We start from the raw sequence: 24,413 nt of genomic DNA, 5'->3' as shown, positions 1-24,413 counted from the left end.
AGTCTGACCCAGTTCCTGCAGTACTCATGTAAACACTGACCTGAAGTAAAGTCAACACCTCTATATGGAGGAAAAGCCAAATGTAATCATTTCTGATTTAGGATGGCAGAAACACTGATAGCGCATGTGATTTTCTTAGGAAAAAACATCAAAACAACTATATTCCAGATCACACACAGTGTCAGGTCTTCTGGAAGTTACTACTACAAATGACTACTAATTTGGTTTTATTCTTGGTTTAGGCAACATCCACTTCTCTTTAATGTCAAGCACTTACACACGAATTGGACTGATCTGAGAAGTAGATAAGCATATAAACGGATGCCTACCCACAAAATAATAAAAAGGAAAACCCCAAATCTTGTAAACAAATCTCCAAAAAAGAAAAATGCCTCCTCTGAAGGACATGTCACTCGATGTAGGGAAAAATCCACTTTCAACTGATGCTCGCTTTTCTTTTGATGTCTTTGTTGCACGTCCTCAATTTGCGGAAATGAGATTAGGGAAAATGTTTGGGGAGTTTTGGGAAAATGGTGTTTGGGGTGTGACGGGGGGTCCGTCCGGCTTCACTGCAGCTGCAGGCTGAAAATACACTGCTCTGGCTGATCTCATCAAGGAAATTATGATTTTAAATCACGTGAGTGACAGAATATCAAACCGGGGGTGCTCTGGGGCTTGGTGACTGCAGGCTGTACGGATGTTGTTGTGGAACGTATATCTCTGGTTTTCATCAGAACCGCAGGGAACACCTCAGCCTCAACCATCAAAACCATCTGATATAAGACTAGAAAAATGGCAGTGTGTCAAACAGAATAAAAATGTGGACATCTGAACCAGATATGCCCTTACTATCAGCAAAAGTATTAATTCAAAAGATCTTTGTACGACTGGAAACCCATATGGTTCTGCTTACTTCAAATCGGCTTGGACTGTAATATTTAATAAATATGCCAAGATATACAGCTCTCCAGTCATTAATAAACATCTCTGCCAGTTTTGCTCCCTGAGATGTTAGTATCCCAGGAGAAGGACGGTCTTATACATGTGAGACGTGCATGATTTGGACAGAGAGATTATAATTTATGAGGACAAAATCCCAATTTAACGAAAATATATCAGTTAAAAAAATAAATAAATAAATGAACCAATGACCCATTCTCATAATGAAATGCTTATAAACATTTTGGTTCTTTGTTAGTACTAATAAAGCACATATTTTGCATTATTCTAAAAATCCTAATCCACCCAATACCTAAATTAAACAAGTAATAAGCAACAAATTAGGAGTTTATTGTGACAAAAATCGTAGTTAATATGTTTGTTATAAGTGAGAATCAACCCTTTAAATAAAGTCTGACCAGAACACAAAGGTAGGTTATTAAAAACTATAAAACTATTTTCAATTATTTCTTGTCTTACTATTAAGAGCTATTTTATGATGTCATATTAAGGTTATACACCTTACTGACAGAAATCATTAAAACAGTTCATAAAAATATAAAAACCACAGCATTTCAATGGATCACAAATTAGTTAAAAAGATAAAAAATAGTGAAAAACAGTACAATTACGACAAGCTATTTACAAAATTGGACTTTCGCTAAATTAATGCTTCATGAAAAAGAGAAGTTATCTTCATGAATTCTGTAATTTGCATTAACGCAGTTCTGTATGAAAATGTAAATGCTGTATTGTGAATATCAAAAGTCACTTCCTAAATTAAAAAAACATATATATACATTAAGGACACAAACATTCATTACAATTCTGAAGTAAATCTATTAAATATCTTTACAGAAAGTTATGTAAAAAGAAAAATCTATGCATATGTATATATAAGATATGAATAGGCTTTATGTTTTGCATCATAGTTCTTACTATATCTATACTATATAATATATACTACGACCCTGTATTGACCATCAGCATTTATTTGATACTTTTATATTTACTTATCGTCACACCTGCATATGAGTTGAACACAAAAGAAGATATTTTGAAGAATGTGTGTGATTTTGTATTTTTTTCATACTAGAAGTCAGTGGGGATCAACAACTCTTTGGCTTCCAACATTTCTCAAAAAAAATCTTCTTTTGTGTTCAGCAGAAGAAAGAAATTCATACAGGTTTGGAATAACACAAAGGTGAGAAAATGATGAACTATCCCTTAAAGTTTTACAGGGTTTGATTCAGAGGGGTTTTCAGGGTGGCTGGGCATGTTGAAACAAGAATTAAAGCTGACACTGACCCTCCCCTATAATTTGTAGCTCGCTCCCCCCTACAATCCACTGACCCATTTTCTCTCCCCCCTGTGATTACTCCAATAATAAGCATAATTCTAAAACAATGGGATCACACCTGTATCATGTATCGTCTTGTGATTTTCACATGATTTAGGAATCAGTGAATCAATGTTAGTGACATCACCATGGAAGCAAAACCAACAACTAAAGAAAATATTCAACACGTCACTGCCGCAGATCTGGAAATGATTAACTTCTCATTCTTCCACATGAACTTTATTCTACAGCAAACAATGGTATGAAAGTTACCAGAAATAAAGAACATATGTTGTTTATATGAATCTATTTATATTCATCTTCCGTTGAAGTTCATATTATGCCAAAACGCAAGAGAAATTCAGACAGCTGACCACTTGTGTATAGAATCTGAAGTGAAATTCAATATCGTTAATTGTGGAATGATACCTTAGCATTACCTAATCGCTGTGCCCTTCCTGGCTTTGAAAGGGCCCACCTGTTCACACTTTAGTTTCCATTAGGGAAATCTCACTCCTCTGCATATTTAAACTCCAAATAGATGACGTAACAAGATCACTGTTAAAACATTCCTCTCGTTTTCTTTTCAGTTCTCATTTACAAACTCTCTCTCAAGTGGACTGCTCCTGTACCTCCTTATGAGCCTTTGCGAAACTATGCGAAACACCCATGAAGCTCCAAAGCAGCATGAAATGTTCCACTACGATGCTTTTCAAAGGCAAGAGTTATATAACGATAAGAGATGCAGAACTTTAAATCTGGAGAGACAGGTGTCTGCACAATCCAAGACAAACAAGACATTGTAAAAATCACATCGGAGGTTCCCAAGTAAGCACCTTTGGCCAACCTTTCCTCATTGTTGTCCGTCCTATCTGTGTGTGCTTTCAAAAAACAACCAGATGTGTTTGTGCACAGTCTGCAGGGAACATCTCACTTGTGACTTTTCAGAGACGTGTTCCCATCATAGAACTGTTAGTAGTAGTAGTAGTAGTCATTTTATTTTATTTTAATATAGTTTAACATTTAGACATTACAATTTAATTAATTAAAATATAACACTTTATAGCAATGTAGTGTTATTTAAAAAAGTATTTCTAAAATTTGAAATGTTACACCGGGGAAAATGGTAACTGAAAAGTAACATATAAATGAACTAGTATTAAGTCAAGAAACAAAAACAACAACAAAATTTTTTATCACCAAATCTACTTTAAATTGGTTAAATCTTGTAATATTATGTATTTTAAAAAGCTATTTTAAGACCTTATTAACTGAGAAATCCTGGATTATTTGTGTTTAAAAATTATTCTGGTTTCGTTGTTGCAGTTGTTTCAGGGACTCTGCGTGGGGTCGGGAACTAAAAACAACATGTATACAGTTAAAAGTCAGATTTTGTGTGAAAGCATAACAAAGGTTTCTTGCAATCGAGTGGCAACTATGTAATCATATTCAACAGGCATCGCAAATCCAGGGAACCTGAGGCTTTCATGCTCTTCATTTGGTTTACAATGAGACCTCAGCATTGTCCAGGCCTGTTTGAGGTAATTACCAATTCTTAGCTTCATCTTCTAGCCCGGAGCCATCCCTAACCACTCGATAGTGTCTGTCTCCTCACTAATGTCCTCACCTGCTCTTTACCAAAACAACAGAGAACCAGAATGGCATCAGATGTCAGCAGTGTCTCAAAAAAACACACTGTATCTGTCCTCAGAGATATAATTAGGCCGTAATAAACATTAGAAAAACAAGTAAATGTGACAAATTACTGCATTGTTTTTTCCCCTCAGAACAATGGGACGCTTCATCCAATGTGTGTTACTTTTCAATCTTGCGTTCCCTCCCACGTCTGAACTGAGGAGCGGCTGAGAAAGTCTTGCACTGTGACCGTGAAAGCTGTAGTGTGTGGGTGCATCTGAATTCCATCTCTTTCAATGAACTGAAATATTTGTGCACTTTATTATTAAACAATGAAACATGAGCTTTTTGGTTTTTAATAAAAGGATACTGGGGTTAAAAGGTCTACGATTAATATATCTGTTTTGAGAGCTATTTGTTTTTGTTTTTTAGGTAAATCAGTTGTCTTTCATCTCAATGTCTGTAATATGCCTGGATTTGTTTGTCTGTTAGTGAGAAGATTTTATCAATTCCATACATTTATTTTCTTTTGGCATTGTCTCAAGACAATCTTTAAATGTTGGCTGACAAAATCTTGTCTAAAAGAAGTCCACTTTATACTTTTAAAAAGGATAATGCTTGCTTAACTGAGTGATATTTTCAGACGCTTAATACTTGTAAACTGCAATTAAATAAAAATGTATTATATTAAAATCTATACTGTGCAATTAGCTAAACTTTAAGGGATCCACTTACCGTAGTTTTTACCGTAGTCGCATCAGTCCAAAAATACGTCATGATGAGGAAAAAAAAAACATATGAGTCGCACTGGACTAAAGTCGCATTTATTTAGAACCAAGAACCAAGAGAAAACATTACCGTCTACAGCCGCGAGAGGGCGCTCTATGTCTTCAGTGTAGACTACAGGAGACTTGAGCAGCATACAGCGCCCTCTCGTGGCTGGAGACGGTAATGTTTTCTCTTAGTTAATTTATCTTGGTTCATGTCAAATTCATTTTGATAAATAAGTCCCACCTGACTATAAGTCGCAGGACCAGCCAAACTATGAAAAAAAGTGTGACTTATAGTCCGAAAAATACGGTAATAGGACATAAGTAATTTTTTATATGTAATTTCCTGATGACTTCCTGATGAATAATAATATTATTATTTAAATATGGTAAAAGAGTATTTCCGAATGTACTGATTATCATTTATGGTAAACTAAAATATACTTTAATGCCGTTTCTATTAAAACTTGTAAGTCATCTATTTAAATATTTATAATTACACATTTTTAATCATAATTTTGCAATTTAAAATATATTTGAATTTATATGTAATATGAAATAACACAGATAAATTGTAATAAAATATTTTTAGATGCGCTTTAGTATGTTAGTCAGCACATCAAAATAAATGTACTTTAAAAATGTCAAAGGATTATCAAATGTAATATACTTTCAAATTGAAATGATTGTAAAGTGCACTTAAGTGTGTTAAGAAACACACAGCTACATAAAAATGTCTCTCTAAGTATGGTTTGGTGGCTATTTATTTCATAAAATTATCTGCCAAAGCACTACAAGTGCACATTCAATACAATTAAGTACAAATCTTTTCATGAAAATAAGGCTAAATAAATATATAGAAAAAAAAGTCAGACTTTTGTACAAGGAGAATGGGGATTGAGTTTCTTCAGGAATTCTGATTGTAACTTTAGGAAAGCTACTATATGTCAAATTTAAAATAACAGAACAGAGTTTGGTGGATATAGTTTGACCTCAAACCCAAGTTTGTTCAGTGACAGTATGTTGGCTTTTAATGAGGTGGATTCCTCAAGGAATGCATTCTGAGAAGAACTTCTTATTCTCTGGCAAAACACATTTTCCAACATCTCCCACTATCTCTCTCCCCCTCTCTCTACACACAAAGGTTTTCTCCGAAGTCTTTCCCCTCCCTCTATCTGTCGATCCGTCACCCCTCCTCCAGCTGCTGATGGTCCTGCTGTAGGCAGTCTGCTCGTTCTCCTCAGTGTGAGGACAGCACACACTCCTTCACAACCAGCCTCTGTCTCTCTCACACACTCCTGAACTATTCTGACAACATGCTTAAAACTGGATATACTCCAAGCAGCACACCTTTGTGGAGCATTTGAACTAATTGAGCACTTTATTCAGCAGAAAAAACAGATCAATCAGCACTAAGGTATGAGGTGTGTTTGAATAAGCCAACAAGGAGGGTTTCTTCTTCTTGATACTGAAAACGACTGAAGTTTTGGACGTCCACCATGAGTCTTAAGAGGAGGAAACCAAGCACGGTGTTCAGCTGGCACAAGTCTTTCACCATCCTTGCCCCGTGGAGAAAAGGTAAGTGTTGTGACTCAGTCTTCTGCTTTGGATGCATGGAGTCATATTGCTTCACCGGCGCAGCTCTATGCAACACCTGGATGTGCAGCACAGGTAGTAATTTGTCTGGGGGATATTTAGAAACCTGCAATTATACTCTGAGGCGTCATCTGTTTGGTTGAACAGGGCCGGGTTATCTTCAAAAACAGTCATTTAAGCATCATCTTCACAGTTGAACTGATGTCATTTCTGTAAAGTTAGCTCACAAAGCTGAGCTCATATAGAAAACCCACAAACTTCATCCGCAAACTTTATTACATATACACAGAATGCTGTTTTTAAACTACAGTTGTTTGTGTTGCTTTGGTGTTAACTAGAAAAACATGTGGCAGAGAGCTAGGGCAGATTTGCATTTAATTAGTAAGAAATTCAAATCAAACGTCAGCTTAATGAGAGACAATTCATGAGCCATTTGGTTTGTTTTATTGTAAAAAGACAGCTGCATTTTTAGACTTCATCTTGTGCAATTGTCAAGAAACAGATTGCTCAATCAGTGGATGGTTCTTGTATATAAAAAAAAAAAAATACAAATAATAATAATGGATAAAAAAATAGTTTTTTGATAGTATGTAAGGTAGTTGTTGTAGTATGATCATGCATTAATATGTGCTTCATAAGTATTAATAAACTGCCAATTATCAAGTAATAAGCAACTGTTGAATAATGGGTTGTAACAAACACACTATAACGCATATAGCAATGGACATGATTTCTCATGTGTATAATCAGTCACACTTTATTTTAGGGTCCAATTCACACTATTAACTAACCATTGACTATACTTTTTGCCTCGATTAACTCATTATTTGATGCTAACTTATAGTTTATAAGGTAGTTGTTAAGTTTAGGGAACTGGGGAGGATTATGGATGTCATGCATTATATGTACTTTATAAGCACTAATAAACAGCCAATATGTTAATAATAGACATGCTAATGAGCAACTAGTTATCAGTTTGACTTGGATCCTATACTAAAATGTTACTGTATAATCTTTAGTACAGACTGAATTAGGTCAATAAGTGGGTGTGATTCTTCATAACTGCCAGTTTAGATGATTAGTATGTGTGTTATAGTGATGGAAGACAATGGGAGGAGAGTGTCACGGGTGATTCATCTTCAAGTGAGAGCATCATAAGAAACAGAGTGATACTAGAAGTGAATGTTTAAGTGGTGACAGCTTCATGAGTGAGACTCTTCTCCTCTTCTTGAGTTATATTATACGTGACTCATAACTGTAAACAGGCACAGCTGCAAATTCTTCATGCGTGAGATCAGCCAGTGTGTGAAATCAGTGACACGTGACTCAGGTAACACGGATGTGAAACTGACCTGAAGGGACAGGATGAGAGATATCGTCATTTTGAAATTGACATTCAGACTGACAAAAACAGATGAATCGTCACTTTCAGGTTTGTAGTACTTGTGCCTTTATTATGGTCACGAGTGGAACATTTTAAGTAGATCTAAGTAATCTTAATCTCCAAAAAAAAAAGTAGAAAAAAAGAAAAGAAAATCATCAGTTTCCTCAGAAATCTACAATTTCATGGGTATTTTTCAAAGCAAATGGAGGGAGAAGAGTGGGGTGAGTCTGGCTGAAGACTTGACTGATGTTACTGCTCCCGCACATTCTTGTCTTATCCTAATGGTGTTAGATAATGAAAGACCGGCCCGTTCAGTTCACATTGATAATGCGCTTCTGGAAAGACTCCTTGGGGTCAAAACCATTGCCCTGCTGGAGCACAGAAAGAGTGCAGGGAAAATGAGAGAGACAGAGAGGTGTGAGGCACTAAAGGTCTGCTGGCTTTAGATTAGGAAGAAGGGAGAGAAAAAGGTGCACGGCTGTATTTCGCACCTCATCAAACCTGACATCTGGCCTTTGTCACCTCCTTCAGCAAAGAGGAAGAATGTTAAAGGATTGCACTTTTATTTACATTCTCATTGGAAAGCCTTTGGGTTTCCCTGTAAATAATATATATATATATATATTTTTAGTTTTTGGGTGGTTGAAGGGTAATTATAGTTAACATAATAATAATAATTAGTTGAAATAAATAATTGTTCTTGTTTAATATGATTTACTAAAATAACTTTAAATAAATATATTTATATATTTAAAAACAGATAAAAATGACAAAATCATGAAATCAATTTTGTAAAGTAAATGCAGGAAATAAAAAATAATTTAAATATAATTTATTTAAATTATATTGAATAATACAAATAATACAAATAAAAAAAAAGTTTCTCTGCAAAAATAAATAAATAAAATAAATGAAACTTCAATGCAATGTTAAAACAGCAAACATATGCTCTCGGGGACGTTCAGTCTGGCCACCCAAGTGTGATCAGGGTACTGACATTCTCCTGGCTGTAAAAATAGAAGACCTGCTCTGACCTCTCCAGCCACAGCCACACTCACAAACACCTACAAACAACTAAATCAAGCAGCTTAAAATCATTTGAAAAGCTAATGCCAGAACCAAAAGAGTCTGTGCTGTTGTTGTTGTTCACAGATGGCCAGTTTCCTATTCACAACTCAACTTCTATCTCCCGTTCACTAAGTTATAGTACATTAGAGGTCGACTAAATGCTTGTGTTCCTGGAAGTATAATTTATGGCTTTAATGGTTTTGGGTGTACAGGTTAGATGGAAAAATGATGGTATTACTGAAACAACCTGCTCACTGATCATGTCAGTTAAAGAGAGTATGACACTAATTTTGTGAAGTAAAGCCAAACTCACAAACACAGCAGTGCTGAAATGTGGTAAACATGAGTGGGTGAGGCCATATGGAGTAAACATGTTCTGGTTCAAGCTTGTGAAATCCTCACATTTCATCCCTTTGAATGTTTCTATCGATGGCCCTTAATGATCCTCACATTCTTCATCTCAAATGAATAACAGCAACATTTGGTAATTCAAGCAGACTTTCTTCTCCCTTTAAGGACAGATAATTGACAAAATATGTTTAGAGCAGTTAAGTCTCCCAGAAATTCCTCAAATTAAATATTTATTAGACTAGCCTTGAAAACATCGCCATGCCCACCTGGGACATATCAGTGTGTTTTACCAAATGTATGTGCAGCTGTAAAATACACCGGAGCAGATGACTCCAGGATTCTTGAATGTGAACAGAGTATTTTATCAGCTCAAAAATGTGAGGCACTTGCCAGTTGTAGACAGTGAAAAATATTCTCTGCTGGCCCTGAAGAAAAACACTACTGCAGGTGTGACGTGACTAACAGTGCTGCCTAAAAATGACAAATAATAAATACATTCATAAATCTGCTATATAAGAAAAATAAATCATGCTTTTATTTAAAATTATTACATGAAGTGTCAAAGTTGAGTGACAAAAATGATAAATTACTGCATTAAAAACTATGAGATACCGAGCCATAATTATGAGTAAATTTGAGATAATAATTAATTATGAGATAAAAATACTAAATTTTGACAGGAATATGAAAATTATGACATAAAGTCATAATTATGAGATGAAGTCGATTATGACATAGTAGGTAATAATTATGAGATAAAAGTCAGTTACCACATACTACAATAATTATGACAGTAAAAGGAAATTTTTTAAATAAAAATCTAAATTTACTTACTATTACATAATTATGAGATAAAAAGTAAAAATTATATAAAAAGTAAAAATTATAACACACTAATTCATTAATTATGAGGTAAAGTCAATTATGATATAATGTCATAATTCTAAGACAAAATGTCAAAATTATGACATAGTAATTAAAAATTATGATATAAAAATACAAAATCCTGAGATAAAAATAATAAAAAAAATGATCTGAATTTTCAAAATTACAACAAGTGAAGTAATTAATTATGAGATAGTCCAAACTGGCAAACTGATTAATATGAATTTATAATTAACAAAATTGACAAAATGCAGAATTAGAAATTAGAAAAAAAAGTCTTATGACATAAAATTATAATCATATGACATGTAAAAATAGACGTTTTAATGCCATTATGACTTTATCTCATAAATTAGTTATTTTGTATGTAATCATTTTGACTTATGTCACCATTCTGTTTTACCAAGGCAGTACAGAAGATTGACAGTTTGTAGATGTGTAGGGATTTTTGTAGTGTTGTACCTGTATTTTACTCCTGAAATAATTCCCAGTACAAATTTGCAGACTCCATAGTGATAAAGACCAGAAATATGTGGGGTTTGATTCCCGCCAACACTATCATTGACCTGTTTTTATTGTGAATGCATTATACTCTGCAGCATGAAGGACCTTAGCATTACTTACATTCCTAGCTGCCAGGGGCTAGTGAAGGCTTTTTGATCTCTCTTTAAAAGCGGCCATGTCTGAGCGATGTTAATTGAAAATCCAGGGGGATTTCGATGCAGACTACTTGCTCCTACTGAGTGGCATCAAAAATATCCCACCATCAGCAGTTCTGTAGTCTCGGCTGGAGAGCACTGCTGTATGAAAGACTGACCCAATGGGTCGGTCTAATTGACCTGTAGAAGTAAATTAGCTAAATTATGATCAGAGGGCTCATGTAGAGGGCTCCAATTACTGTATGCTTGGCTTTCATGCTGGGACCGTTTGTATGTAATCATTGGAAAGTATCTAAGATTATGTATTTAATAGTGCTGAATGGACATTATATATATGTATTATGCTTAATATTTAAATGGCATCATGTCCACTACAGATATGTTACAGAAATTAGATATATTTCTTTTTTAAAATATTTTTCTTATGTAATTTTGCTTTCGTTATGAACAAACACAATATTGTTTCTAGAAAACGTGTTGAATTACACCTGGTTAGCACGAAAGAATTAGGTTAAAATCAACATCACAGCTTGATGCCTTACGAGGGAAACTTTTTCATTTAGATAAAATTGAACAATGAAGTCTATCTGAAATAGATCTTGAAAAGGTTTGTACTGGAGTCCAGGTGTTGTGTACACATGGTCCATGAGAAAGGACTGCAAAAACACAGGCACTGTTTTGAATGAGGGGGAAAACCCCTGGAGCAGCAGCAGATCTCACATAATTGAAATGCTATCAGTGTTTGCACAGTCACTATCGGATCTGGGGGAAAAATCATCACAAATTAAGTTCTAACAAAAAACATGGGTATGTTTATCATTAATAAAAGTGACATACAAAAACATAATTTAGACCTTACGAGAGAGCTGGGAATGGCTAGAGTTGTTACTATTGTTATATTTTTCAAAGCTTCATGACGTGATATTTCAGTGTATTTCATTTTCTAATTTCACGTTGTATCCCTGTGATGAATCTGTGAAGACTAAAAGCTATTTAGAAATCTTGTTAATGTCCTCACAGTATGTAAATGAATGAAAGCATTTCCTCTAAACATATTCTGAATGAATATCCTGTGAATCATCTACTTAACCATTTATTTCCATCCCACGGCAAGTTTCTCTTCACACCTCCTCCTGACAATCATGTTCACCATTGTTTAGCACTGTACATAAGCAAAATAATCATAATCATAAGCAAAGAGAGATTTGTGCAGGATTGTGTTCAGAAGTCCTTAATCAACATTATTTGAATTTGAAAGTGCAAGCACAGACTCTTACAATGGAGAGTGAGATTTGAAGTGAATGACACCTGAAATGTATCAGATTTCCAGTACACTGAAAGAGCTGAGCCTCATAATAGCATTAAGATAAAGCACAGCTCAAAGTTCAGAGCAAGACATGACTTTATGACTCTATAGCCCCTTTCACACTGCCATTCCGGCAAATACAGGCGTAAAGTGTTCCTGCAATTGGTCCCTGGTCACTAGATTTTGCACTTTCACACTGCCAGTGATGACCCGGTATGTGTGCGTGCTTTCACACACAACCCTTGAAGATCCCGTAACGACACGTGACATCAGCGCGTGACGTGTAATGTACGAGTTGACAACGCTAGGCACGTTATACTTTCACTGAAGCAAGCAAACAATCTCTGCATCAGCGAGGAAAGTGAAGAACTAACTGATCTCTGCTTCATTACAGTTTGCACATATGTTTTCGTCGCAAATGTTGATCTTCCTTCAAAACAGCCGGTAAAAGAGTCGCGCGATAACTCGCGTCATCACTTCGACACGGAATTAGATCTGGCTTTTGTTCACACAGCGCTCATCCCGGGTCGAACCCCCCAATGTTACTAGGTCCCCGACCCGGGTTCAATTCGGTAATCAATTCCGGGACGTGGTTGCTTTCTCACAGAAGGCGACCCGGCAATGTTCCGGAAATATTGCGGGTCCGACGTGTGAAAGGGGCTTTTGTGGACTACTGATGTTAAAGAATGTTTATAGTGAGATAAGCACTCTTCTTTTGGTACAGGGAAGTATGTCTGCATACAGATGCTTTTATAAAATTTGAATAATGAGAGCTAAAATATGCAATAGAAATTTAGATTTACTACTGCAGTCTGTAATTTGTTTGTGATTTGAAAATATTTTACATATCCCAGTTCAATGATTAGACACAATTATAAATCCAGAAGTTGGCTGATTTCCCAGGGAAGTGGAAACATTGTTGCTCTTGTGGTGATATGAAAATATAAACCAGTTTGAAAATAAAAATTATTTTCGCAACTCCATCTGGTGGTAGTTGCACAGAAAATATACAGTTCAAATAAATACATTTTTGAACAAATTTATGATTTGAAAATTACATGTTCCTGTGGCTCGGTGGTAGAGCATTGTGTTGACAGCACAAAAGGTAATGGGTTCAACTCCCAGGGAACACACATACTGATAAAAATAAATAAACTAAATAATAGCCTGAATGCACTGTAAGTCGCTTAGGATCATAGTGTCTGCTAAATGTACATTTTATATTGTGAAAGTATAAAATGACTCAGATCTCTTTCTGTTTGTTCTGCAGGCAAAGGGGATATTGTTTTGGATAATGATGTTGTGCTGACAAAAATGAAGCTCCTCAACAATGTCCCTGAGAAACTGCTTAATGTTGAGGATTCCATTTCAACCATCTCCATTTCAATGTCTGAGCAGGATAACACAGAACCTCTCCAAGCTGATGAGGTGATCTCTGTCCACAGCACTGCTCCTGAGACAACTGTGCCTGAACCAAAAACAGACTATCTATCTTCTATATTTGCAGATTCTGAACTTCCAAGATTGTATAAATTTGAATCTGAGGACTCTGGGGTAGAAATGACAAGTGGGGCAACGTCTCCATCCACCCCAACTGGTTCAGAGCAAAGCTTTGTGGTCCACAGTAGGGAGTCTTCATGTGACTCTGGCAACCTGAACTCTCTTGTACCTGCTGACAATCCTCTTGAAGACAGTTCAGTCTTCTTAGAAACTGAACAAACGTCTTTTAAGTGTGCTAAACAAGACACTCTTACCATCCTGGGAGACAGAACAGAGGAAGAGAATGTTGATAATGATTTAATAGACATCACAGCAGATTCAGAGAGGTCCAAGGACAGAACCCTGAGGAATACCATGGAGAACTGTAAAGATGCCATTGAAATCATGGAAGCACAGGAGGAAATAACAGACACTGCAATGGCTGAGGACACAATGTCAAGGAGTCAGTGTTCTATAGAAGCTTATGATGGCAAAACAGGACCTGAATTTCATCAACGGCCTTTGAGGAAAAGTACAACTAGCGACAGTCTGGATGAGTACATGGAAGAGTGCTGCAGGCTAAGTGAGGTAATCAACAGTTTACATTCTTTTGTTGTTATTTACTTGACGTCATAGTGTTACATCTGCTTTTATATAAACAACAATGGTCAGTCTTATTGCAAATATTTAAATGTGATATAAACAAGAACATTATTATGTTTTTTCCTCACTTCTATGCATCACACAGCATTTATTGGAATGGCAACATTAATAAAAATAAAAAAATCATAATGAAAAAATATCAAAAACAAGGCACGCACTATATATATATATATAAATCATTTTCTAAATCTGTACTTTACATATTTGGTATATTAAAATATATATGATTTTATTTTATTTTTTTAAAATCTTTTTTAATGACTTTATCCAAGTTTATGCATAAAATAAGAAAAAAACATGCAACTGATATGTAGAAATGTATATAAAATCGAAGTAAACATTTCACAGAATGTTTACCTATTTTTAATGGAAAGCGAGGCCAAAATGCTGATCAATACCTGTTTATATTTTTGCAGTGCGATCAAGAGACAAGCAGTGTAAATAGTAACTTTGAAATTAAGTTTCAGAGATACATTTCTAAATATATGAGTGAAATACTCTTCCTGTCGATAAAAATCACAATGATTGTTTACCAATATTAAACATAGCATAATCTAAAAAACACCAATAGAAAAAGCTTATTAAAGATTGAGAAATATGCAGGATTTTTTATTTTTTATTTATCCTAATTGCATTAAGAGATGTCTTAGAGTGTCAGACTGAAACACACATTGTCAACCTGGTAAAATTAATAGCTTCTGTTTACAGTTTAGAAGAACACACACATCCTTTCTCATTAGTTATAATGACGGTCTTTCTGCAACTTGACGTCATCAGCTCATCACTGAATGTCCATACAGTGACTAAAAAGGAAAACAGGATAAATGTTTTCCTGTGAGCAATGCTTCCGTAGTTTATCCCCCCTAAAGAAATGGCTTCTTTCAGCTTTTTGCCTCTGAAATGAAAATGCACATGGAACACCTCAGCTTGCTGCCAAGCAGCAAACCGTTTTAATATTTATATGAATATTTTTGACATATCTCATCATGCTTTCCATTTTAGAATACTGATCCAGGTAATAAGTAGTTTATAAATATTAATTATTTGTAATACTTGAGTCATTACTTGCCTTTTGTTTTGGAGCTATCTTCTCATATGATCTTCTCATGAGGCAAACAGGAAGTAAACTGCTCTGGTCATGTGTCAGTTTGCACTAAACATGTGAAACTGCATATAATTGAGTCCCTTTATTTTTGTTCTTCCATTTTTGCAGAAAATGCACTATAACACAGGCAGTCAATTTTTTTTTACAGCTTTAGACATGAAAACCTTGTTTACCGTCACTATTGTGGCCAGTGGGATTAAATTTAATTATACATTATGCATAATTTGCATTAATTACAACCTGTATATAGCAGCAAAAAAGTAGTTACTGATTAGCTAATAGTGAACTACCACGTTCAACTGTGCACTATTGATTTCTAAATCATTAATCAGAGTTTCTTGTTATTCAATAGTAGAATGTTAAAAGTGCATTAGTCATTTGTTCCTATGTAATTATTTTTTAACGATGGAGCAGTATTCTAAAGTGTTACCCATATTTTAACAAACTATTGTTTCTGTCCAAAATACAAGTTCTTTTGGATTTGAATAAAGAATATTATGAAATATAAATAAATACTGAGTTCATTAAAATGTAATGAATTATGTTCAGACCATGCTGCTTTGTTTTAGAGATACTCAAATCAAAAGCTTGTGTTTGCATTTTCAGTGTTTGGTTTCTAAATGTGTCTTAAATTCCTTTTAAACTCCGAGCAGCCAACAATTCACCACACAAACACGCTGTGGTTGGCATAAACCATGTTTATCCTTGTTACATGGGAACAAGTATTTAACATAGTCTGAGTCACATTTTACCTTTATAGTTTTTTCCCATGGGTTTTAATGATGAAGGCACAACACTGGCAAGTAGGCCTATGTAGTCATCATAGCATTTTTTTCTCTTATGCTTTCTGCTAGCCAATAATAACCCATCTTTAATTTTTGTGTCACACACCAGTTGAGAACTGTTTCGTTTGTATTAACAAATACAGTTCATGCTTTGAATGCAATCTTTTAGGGACTGTGGCATCTATGTGGTGCATCTAATTATGTAATTGCTGATAACCACTGCAGCCATAAAAGCTCAATGAGTGAGATTGTGTGTTGGAGTACAGTATACTGAGAGATCAGAGGATGTAGAGCGGGATACGCTACAGATCTCTTCCCTTTTAACGTGGCCGCCACATCACACAGCACCTGTTCATCTGTGTTGAGAGAGCATGCAGATGGCAGCAGCGATTACAGCTGGAACAGCCAATGCCTCTCATCTGGACTGTGTCCCTCGGTCCGCCATACTCGTCCAAGCCTCCCTGGATGCATCAAACAGGTGTCAAATAGCTCAAATTACTCACATATTTAGCCAAATAATGCCTCTTTGATAGCTCCTAGGTCTTATGGTGGTCAGTGACTGGACGTTTTTTGACGAATGGTGGACTTTATGGGAGCTACGATGACAGGTTGCCGGTGCGGTAAACTCGGCCATCATCATCACCTGTCACCAAAGCTAATAAGCAAATTCCCTCGCCTGTTAAATGGAGCTCTGTGGCCTGAGGAAGAGGATATTGAAAAGGGACCATGAGCTTTTTTCCCATCCGCTTCAAACATGGTGACTTCAAAGGACCTCTCTCCCTCTCATTTCTAATCTGATGTGTTCCCAACTTATGAGGGTAGGAAGATTTAAATGTACAGCAGGCGTATGCCAATCATAACAGACTGATTGAATACTCTTTTTTTCATAACTTCTGTATTGATTTGTGGGGGAAAATCTATAGAATGGATTCAGAGTAAATGTGTTAAATGGAGCTGAGAGTACTATGTTTTGTAAGAAGATAGTTAGTCTAAATTCGTTTATCATTTACCTACCACCATGAAACACAAAAGATTTAAAAAATGTTTAATTATGTATTTTGGACTCCATTGAAGAGAGTCATATCCCTGTTAAAAAAAAAGCATATGCAGTTGCTGGCTTGAGCTGTTCACAAAAATAAAAAATGTTCTTTGTAAATTTTGTTTCAAACTAAACATTGAATAGAAACAGATACATATTCACACACTTATTACTTTTTACAGACTTAATATACTTACATTTAAGAATATTTAAGTGTAAAAGTCTAAGAATATGCAAACTATATATATTTCCAGACAATATATATTTCCAGACATGTTATTTGAAAATGTTATTATTTTCTTGTTATTATTCTTGTTAAATGCAGTTAGTTGAATAATTTTCCCCTATTTTAGTAGGATTTAAGTACATTATATATATATATAGCATTCATGGTAAACTAAAACAGTTTGTCATTTGTATTCATGTCATGATTATATTTGTAATTAAAGATTTAATATTTTCTTTGATTGTAATTTTGATACTCTACAGTTAAAATTATAAGTAATTTCCATGTACTTCGGTATGATAGACAACACATCAAAATATGTGTACTTTATAGTCTGACAAAATATTATTAAAATATAGTAATTTAGTTTAAAATAATACTTTTAATTTGACATTATAATGAAAAGGACTTTTTAAAAGTCTACTTAAGTGTGTTAAGAAACCATTATGAAAGTCACGTTTTAAGTATACATTATATAACATTATCTGCAAGTACATTTTGTTTTAAATATACTTTTAAGATTTGATGTACACTACAAGTTCACATTGAGTACGATTAAACTCGAATCTTTTACACACAGGCAGGGATGAAAAGCTTTCCGTTGACAGGACTTTTTTCAGTTAGATTTTTTTCTTCATTAGACAAAGTAAACTGACTGAACAATATTATAGAGGCTAATGTCTCCAGCCACCACACCACACATTTCGAGCAGATGCCGAAACATGTCATGGTTGCAGTTCATAACTCCTTTGTACAGCCATTTCTCAGAACTCTTTTAATTTATTATTGATTGATGAAAGCTCAATCAAATTAGTCAAAATGGGCCTGAACAGTCAGATACTGGTCAGTGAATAAGCAGACTGTAGAAATGTAGCCTATAACAGGCTCATTCGCAATATTTAAAAATGGATTTGGAATTCTACAAAAAAACATTTGAGTGTTAATCAAATGCATGTGCTTGGCTGGTTGTCAGCTAGCCTGCATATGTGAGTCACTCTATAAGTGGGTCTATGAGACTTTAAAAGCATTTTTGAGTCCGAGTTGATGGATGCGAAGCAGAGGAAAATATGGTGTCAGGGAGGAATGAAAACTGCGTAATTGCTGTTGCCCTTATTGCCCCCCTCAGCAACCCCCAGGACGGCTAGAGTTGAATTCCTCAGCTGTAACAAGTAAACAGTCATAAAGTGAATATTTCAAGAGTGTGAGGCTTTAATCTAGTGATAGATGAGGCATGAAGACCGACGCTGTGTGCACCATATCCAGCCTCAAACATTTGGCTGACACCCCGAAATGTGATGTAACGGGTCGTGACACTTGAACGATTTTCAATGGCTTTTAGATACACAGAAAAACACAGAATATCAACACATCTTCTTGGTCTAGCAGGACATCTTTGGATAAATACACAAAGCTTGTTTTCATATCAGCCAACAATATTAGTTCTCAGTTTTGCATTAGGCTTATAACTGCCAGTACAATAAATGAAACGTTAGTGCTAACTTCAAGAAGAACACAAGCTCTGTTTCTCTCCCAGGGTCACCTGAGGTCAAAGTGTGGGGTGATAATAGGACAAATTTGGAGTAATCGACTGAATCTAAAGAAATCTTTGTGTTTTGTGTTGTCTTACAGTGATGCGATATTTTTTTTTTAGCAATTCTAATATATATAAAAGAATAAAAAAGGTGTCAAGGTGTATAAATAGCACACAAAGAAGAAGATGAATGTAAACGGTTTTTAATCAATCCACACAGAAAGTATCCAAAGAAGGCAGGCAGGTAACACACGCATGACTCAACATTAACACTGGATGAGGGAACACAGGACAGAATAGAACTAAATACACAGGCAAACGAGGAAAAACTAACAAGACACAGGTGAGATTAATGACACAATCAGACATGGGGGGAAACTAGGTCATGAGGGAAGAAAACACAACAAACAGTCCTGGGATGTGACAAAGGGTTCGTTCTAACTAAACATAAAATGAAAATGGGAAAAATATAAATAAATACACAAAATAAATATCACAATATGAATACATTCTACATGAATATATAAAAAAAAACGGATGTAGCACTGCAATGATGGCATATAGGGCTAAGTGATATATAAAATATTCCTAATATCTTTGAGGATAATAAGGTTGAAAATTGTTTGATACTGTCTTCATGTCTCTGGTCTGCCATGGTTTTAAAATCATGGCAGACCCCCCCACCCCCCACCCCATGTAAAGCCCTTTGAGTACCAAGAAAAACGCAATATACATGTAACATTATTATTAGGTTTTCAGAGGAGTTATACATAATTTGTTAAGCACATAAAATGTGTAAATGCATACATACATTTATTGAAAATGCATTAAAACCTTATGTTATAGGCACCATTTTTAATGTTCTTGTCAGCATTTAAGACGATAGAAATTCCTCTATAAAACACCTTTTCCTATATCTATAAATACAGCCCACATATGGTTCCTCATTCCTCTCCACTAAGTCATGCTTTATAACTCACCCAGTGAATATTTCAAATAATACAGGATTATTTTCTCAGACACGCCTGAATGGCTTTATAATATATTCCCTCACATTTGGAAATACAGAGCTTATGTAATTAGAAAAATATTGTTCTTGCAATTCAACCCAGAGGCATATGCATAATTGTTTTCCTCAGTTTATTTTGATCTTCAGTGTTTGGTTGAAAAACCACATCCTCACAGCATAGAGAGCTAAAATCCACCCACCCACACCATCAATTCAATATCAATAACCACAATGTCACATGTAAGTGTTAACAGCTTTATAGAAAATGATCTCCATGTTTTCTTTTTTTGTATAGGACAACATTCCCCACTTTGTTTCTGTGTCTGTGAAGAAATGCACGTGAGAAACCCAGGTTCTTTCACATTGAGGGGAGAAGGAGGGGGAGGAAGGGAGTGGGGCTTTCCCAAACTTTTGTGTCTTCCCTTCTCCTGGGTCACTGGGGATCCTAGGCAGAGGAAGCAGATAAGATCTGGCATGTTTCTGCATTCATAAAGGCCTAACAAAGATTCTTTCCTCTAGTTACCCAACATCAAGCTGGTAGTCGTTTTATGAGATAACACCTGGTATGTGCCACCTGTCCAGCTTCCAATAAATGAGAGAAAGACTAGTTCATTCACATGATCTAAACAATTCTAAGCCTGAAAGAGCCTCAAAGGGGTTTCTTACCAAACAAGCATCTCGCTTACACACAGAGATGTATAGTAACGAAGTAGAACTACTTCGCTACTGTACTTAAGTACTAAAAGGCGGTATCTGTACTTTTCTAGAGTATTATTTTTTTCTCCTACTTCCACTTTTACTTCGGTACATATTTTCGCTGAGTTTAATACTTTTACTCCGATATTTTTTTTATGTGCGGCATCGTTACTCGTTACAATTATAATAATGTTACGAATCATTCCATTACAAACCACTGCCAGAACTGTAGATGGCAGGTTTGATGAAGCTGGCACTGAGCGAATCAAGCGACACTGCGCGTGCTGACTGAACTGCTGTGAAGAGAGAGATGAACACCGAGCCGAGCCAGATAATGACTCGTTCACGAGTCAAGAACCGGTTGCATCGGTTTTCGGATGACCAGTAACGTTAGTTCTTTCTGACAGTTCGATTCAATAAACCAGTTGAAGAAAACAGTTCACCGATTCTTTTGCGCTCGATGCAATGGCGTCATTGGCGTTGACTGCACATGGGCTCATAACATTAACACAGAATCAGTTCAGAATCAATCACCAAAAGAAAACAGTTCGGTTCCAGACGCTCTGTGTGTCGGTTTGCTTCACGCTAAATCACGCATGCGCAGTATCATCAGCTCCTCGGTTCACGAATCGGACGCGTCTGACACAAACGGTTCTTGACTCGTGAACGAGTCATTATCTGGCTCGGCTCGGTGTTCATCTTCAGTTCTCTCTTCACATCAGTTCAGTCAGTGTACTGTTTGAGTCAATGAATTACTCCGGGATATTGGTTTGTTTTAACTCCGAGGGAGTGTCAGACACATTAAACAAGTTAACGTCTTAATTCATCTGTGGATTAATGCGTATTGGAGACGCGAACTGTTTAAAACGATTCAGTTCGATTTGATGAACTGTTTCAAAAAGATCCGGTTACATCGAATGATTCGTTCGCGAACCAGATATCACAAACTGCTTTGTTTTTAACTGTCTTAAAACAGACACGGAAGAGAAGACAATGCTGAATAAAGTCATAGTTTTTGCTATTTTTGGACCAAAATGTATTTTCGATGCTTCAAAAAATTCTAAATGACCCTCTGAGGTCTTATGGGTTTGAAACAACATGAGGGTAAGTTATTAATGACATCATTTTGCAAATTGGGCTAACTAACCCTAGTAACCGTTTTTTGTTTACAAGAAGTTACAGTCAAAGGAATTGTGATTGTCCTTTAGGTTAATCATTTGAAATAGTAAAAACAATATGTTCAAACTTTTGACTACTTTCTTTAATAGCTACATAACACAATACTTCTACTTTTACTTTCAGTACTTGAGTAGTAAATTTTAAAATAGACTACTTGCAATACTTAAGTACAAAAAATGTTGAATACTTTAGTACTTCTACTTAAGTGTGGTGCTTAAAGAGCACTTCTACTTCTACTCAAGTCACTTTTTTGATAGAGCACTTGTACTTTTACTCAAGTATGGTTCTCTAGTACTTTATACATCTCTGCTTACACAGCATTTTTTGTTTTTTATTATTGACAGAAGTAAAGAAAGTATATGCAATTCTTGGTCAAATCCAATACGGATTAGCTTTTTTCTTATAGCGTACTATAACTTTCCTTACTCAACATATGAATAATCCCAATGTCAGAGAATGGCTTTACTTTTAACAAAGCCCTTCTATCATTTTTTTGTATATGTTTTGTGAGTTGGACATCAGGATTAGGGATGTCAACGATTAATCGATGATCGATTAATTGTCGATAAGAGATGCAATCGATTAAGGCTATCGATGGTCGGTTAACCGATTCAATGTTGGGCTGCGTGCGGCTCATGCGCACTCAACACGTGCGAGCTGCTGTGAGTGACGGTGACGATATATAAAAGCATCATCATTCATTCACAATGTACAAATTAAGCTTTTAATGTGATTTAAACTTTAAAGTACATTAAAATAGAAACAACATAAAAGTTCTTCAACATTAAATGCAATAGAAATGTAGTTACTAATCATTTCATCAGATAACTGTTTTATATCGTGCGCTTTGCAGGGCTGCGGGACACAGTGACAGGACAGGTAGTCTATTCATTCCTACAACTTGTTAATTCATTCCTACGAATTATTAATGTGGCAATTGTCCATGTTTCATTAATTTTGTTCCCTAAATAACCCATGATTTAAGTGAAATAAGGGATCAAATTAATAAATCGAACGAATTCTTAATTCATGAAATCTTTAATTTCCCTTCCCATGTTGACCACAGTAAGAGATGCGAAAACAGTTATTAAAAGCGAAAGATAATCAAATAAACCTGGGAAATTAGAGGGTTAGACTATGAAGATTTAGGAAAAGAAACGATGCCTAAATATACTGAATTTGTGGAAATTCTTGACCAACCGGCAAACCAGAACAAAGCCGCGTAAATGAAGACTATGGGGTCCAAAAGCATGGTCGCGAGCTAACATTTTCCAGTTAACCTATTATTCCTCTAATAAACAAAGCTTTTATACCACACTTGTCATAATCAAATCTTATCATTTCTAAATAAATAATTGCTGAATTCAAAACAGCGATTAATAGGCGCTGTGACCGACACATTCCTGGAGCATTCACTGCTGTCACTAAACGGTGACGCCGAGCATCGTTCACAAGTTTCTGCATGGACCTGACTAGGGCACAGGTTCTAAGCCCTGGGACAAAATGGGATGCTTTAAGGAAAATTTATAGCCTACTAAGTAATAGGCCCAACATAAAAATAACAATTTGTTTTCATGTTTTTTTTTTTTTTTTTTTAAATAGGCTATGCGAAATATATCCGACTTAAATAGGCTAATTAAGATTAACGGATTTAAAACAGAAGTGTGGGCGCTCCATAAGTTCACAAAAAAAAAAAAAAAAAAAGGATGACAACGCATTCTGTTTGTTTGCTTTATTTTACAAGAGCACAAATCTTCTTTTTTTATTGTGAGTGTGCACAAATGAAAGTAAACACTTTTGCGGAAAATATATATATATATTTTAATGTCTCAGCTGTTTCGATCGCCCCGGAGCCTGCTGCACACGTATATTCTAGCGATTCAAACTTACATCGCAGTCTGTTCATTATCAAAATAAAATGTCAACTAAACATTAAAAGGTTACACTGGTCAGTTTAAATAGACCGTAGTATACCGGTCCACTCTGCTGTTCCAAGGACGTTTTTGCTCATATGAAGAGGATCATCTTTTCCGTCTATATGCGAATGCGTGTTAAGTACAAGCCTAGTTTACATTATAAATAATAGTTTAACATTCAAATACATTGCGAATATGGAAACATTTCGATTTGTGCCGAATGAGACATGAGCAATAACCTCCAAATAAATCTAGACAAAGCAGCGCTCGCTCATCCTCGTGTGCACGCATGCACTGTCACGATCTAATGCGCTGTATGCCGGATTTTTAAAAATCTGACATTTTCTAGGACAGAATCCAGCAGGATCAAATTAATGTGAGCAACTGTGTTTTGGCGCAGCAGCGCCGATGTAGTTCACTTAATGTGCAGCGCAGTCACACGCGCTCCACATTTCGGATAATTTTATACGATAATGTCAGTTGAAAACATTGCAATTGTGCTTTAAAATACAACAACGAGCACCACAAAACCATTTAAAGAGGCGCGTTCAGCGTTCTCCGTGCGGGATTGGAAACTGTCAACAAAGTAAAATGACCTCAAAAGTATGGCGCGCTCTCTTCATTTTATCAAATGATCATAATCGCATCTATTCATTTTATAATCCTGCTACTAGCATTTTATTCAGACTAAAACCTCTTTAATTCAAGTGAGAAAGCGTTTTGTGTGTGTGTGTGGCTTTTGCACATCCTGTCATACCGCTGACTGCGTGCCTGCAATAGACGCATTTTGCAGTATTATGGTTAACGATTAATCGATTAATTGATCGTTAATTTAAACGACGATCGATCATGG

At 35.5% G+C, this 24,413-nt stretch overlaps 1 protein-coding gene across 1 annotated transcript in view; it reads left to right on the top strand.

Annotated features, from left to right (window-relative positions):
* Positions 1 to 5,881: 5,881 nt before the first annotated feature.
* LOC113057218 (uncharacterized) overlaps positions 5,882 to 24,413 on the top strand; it is a 30,261-nt gene continuing 11,729 nt past the window's right edge. Inside the window, exons 1-2 of the mRNA XM_026224445.1 lie at positions 5,882 to 6,261; positions 13,203 to 13,999. Coding sequence (XP_026080230.1) covers positions 6,183 to 6,261; positions 13,203 to 13,999 — 876 coding nt within the window. The 5' untranslated portion in view covers positions 5,882 to 6,182. The remainder of the gene's footprint in view (positions 6,262 to 13,202; positions 14,000 to 24,413) is intronic.

Source organism: Carassius auratus, chromosome 38 (assembly GCF_003368295.1).
Source record: "Carassius auratus strain Wakin chromosome 38, ASM336829v1, whole genome shotgun sequence".
Classification (NCBI taxonomy): Eukaryota; Metazoa; Chordata; class Actinopteri; order Cypriniformes; family Cyprinidae; genus Carassius; species Carassius auratus.
Note: the sequence above shows the minus strand (reverse complement) of the source record. Positions and strands in the feature narration are given on the sequence as shown.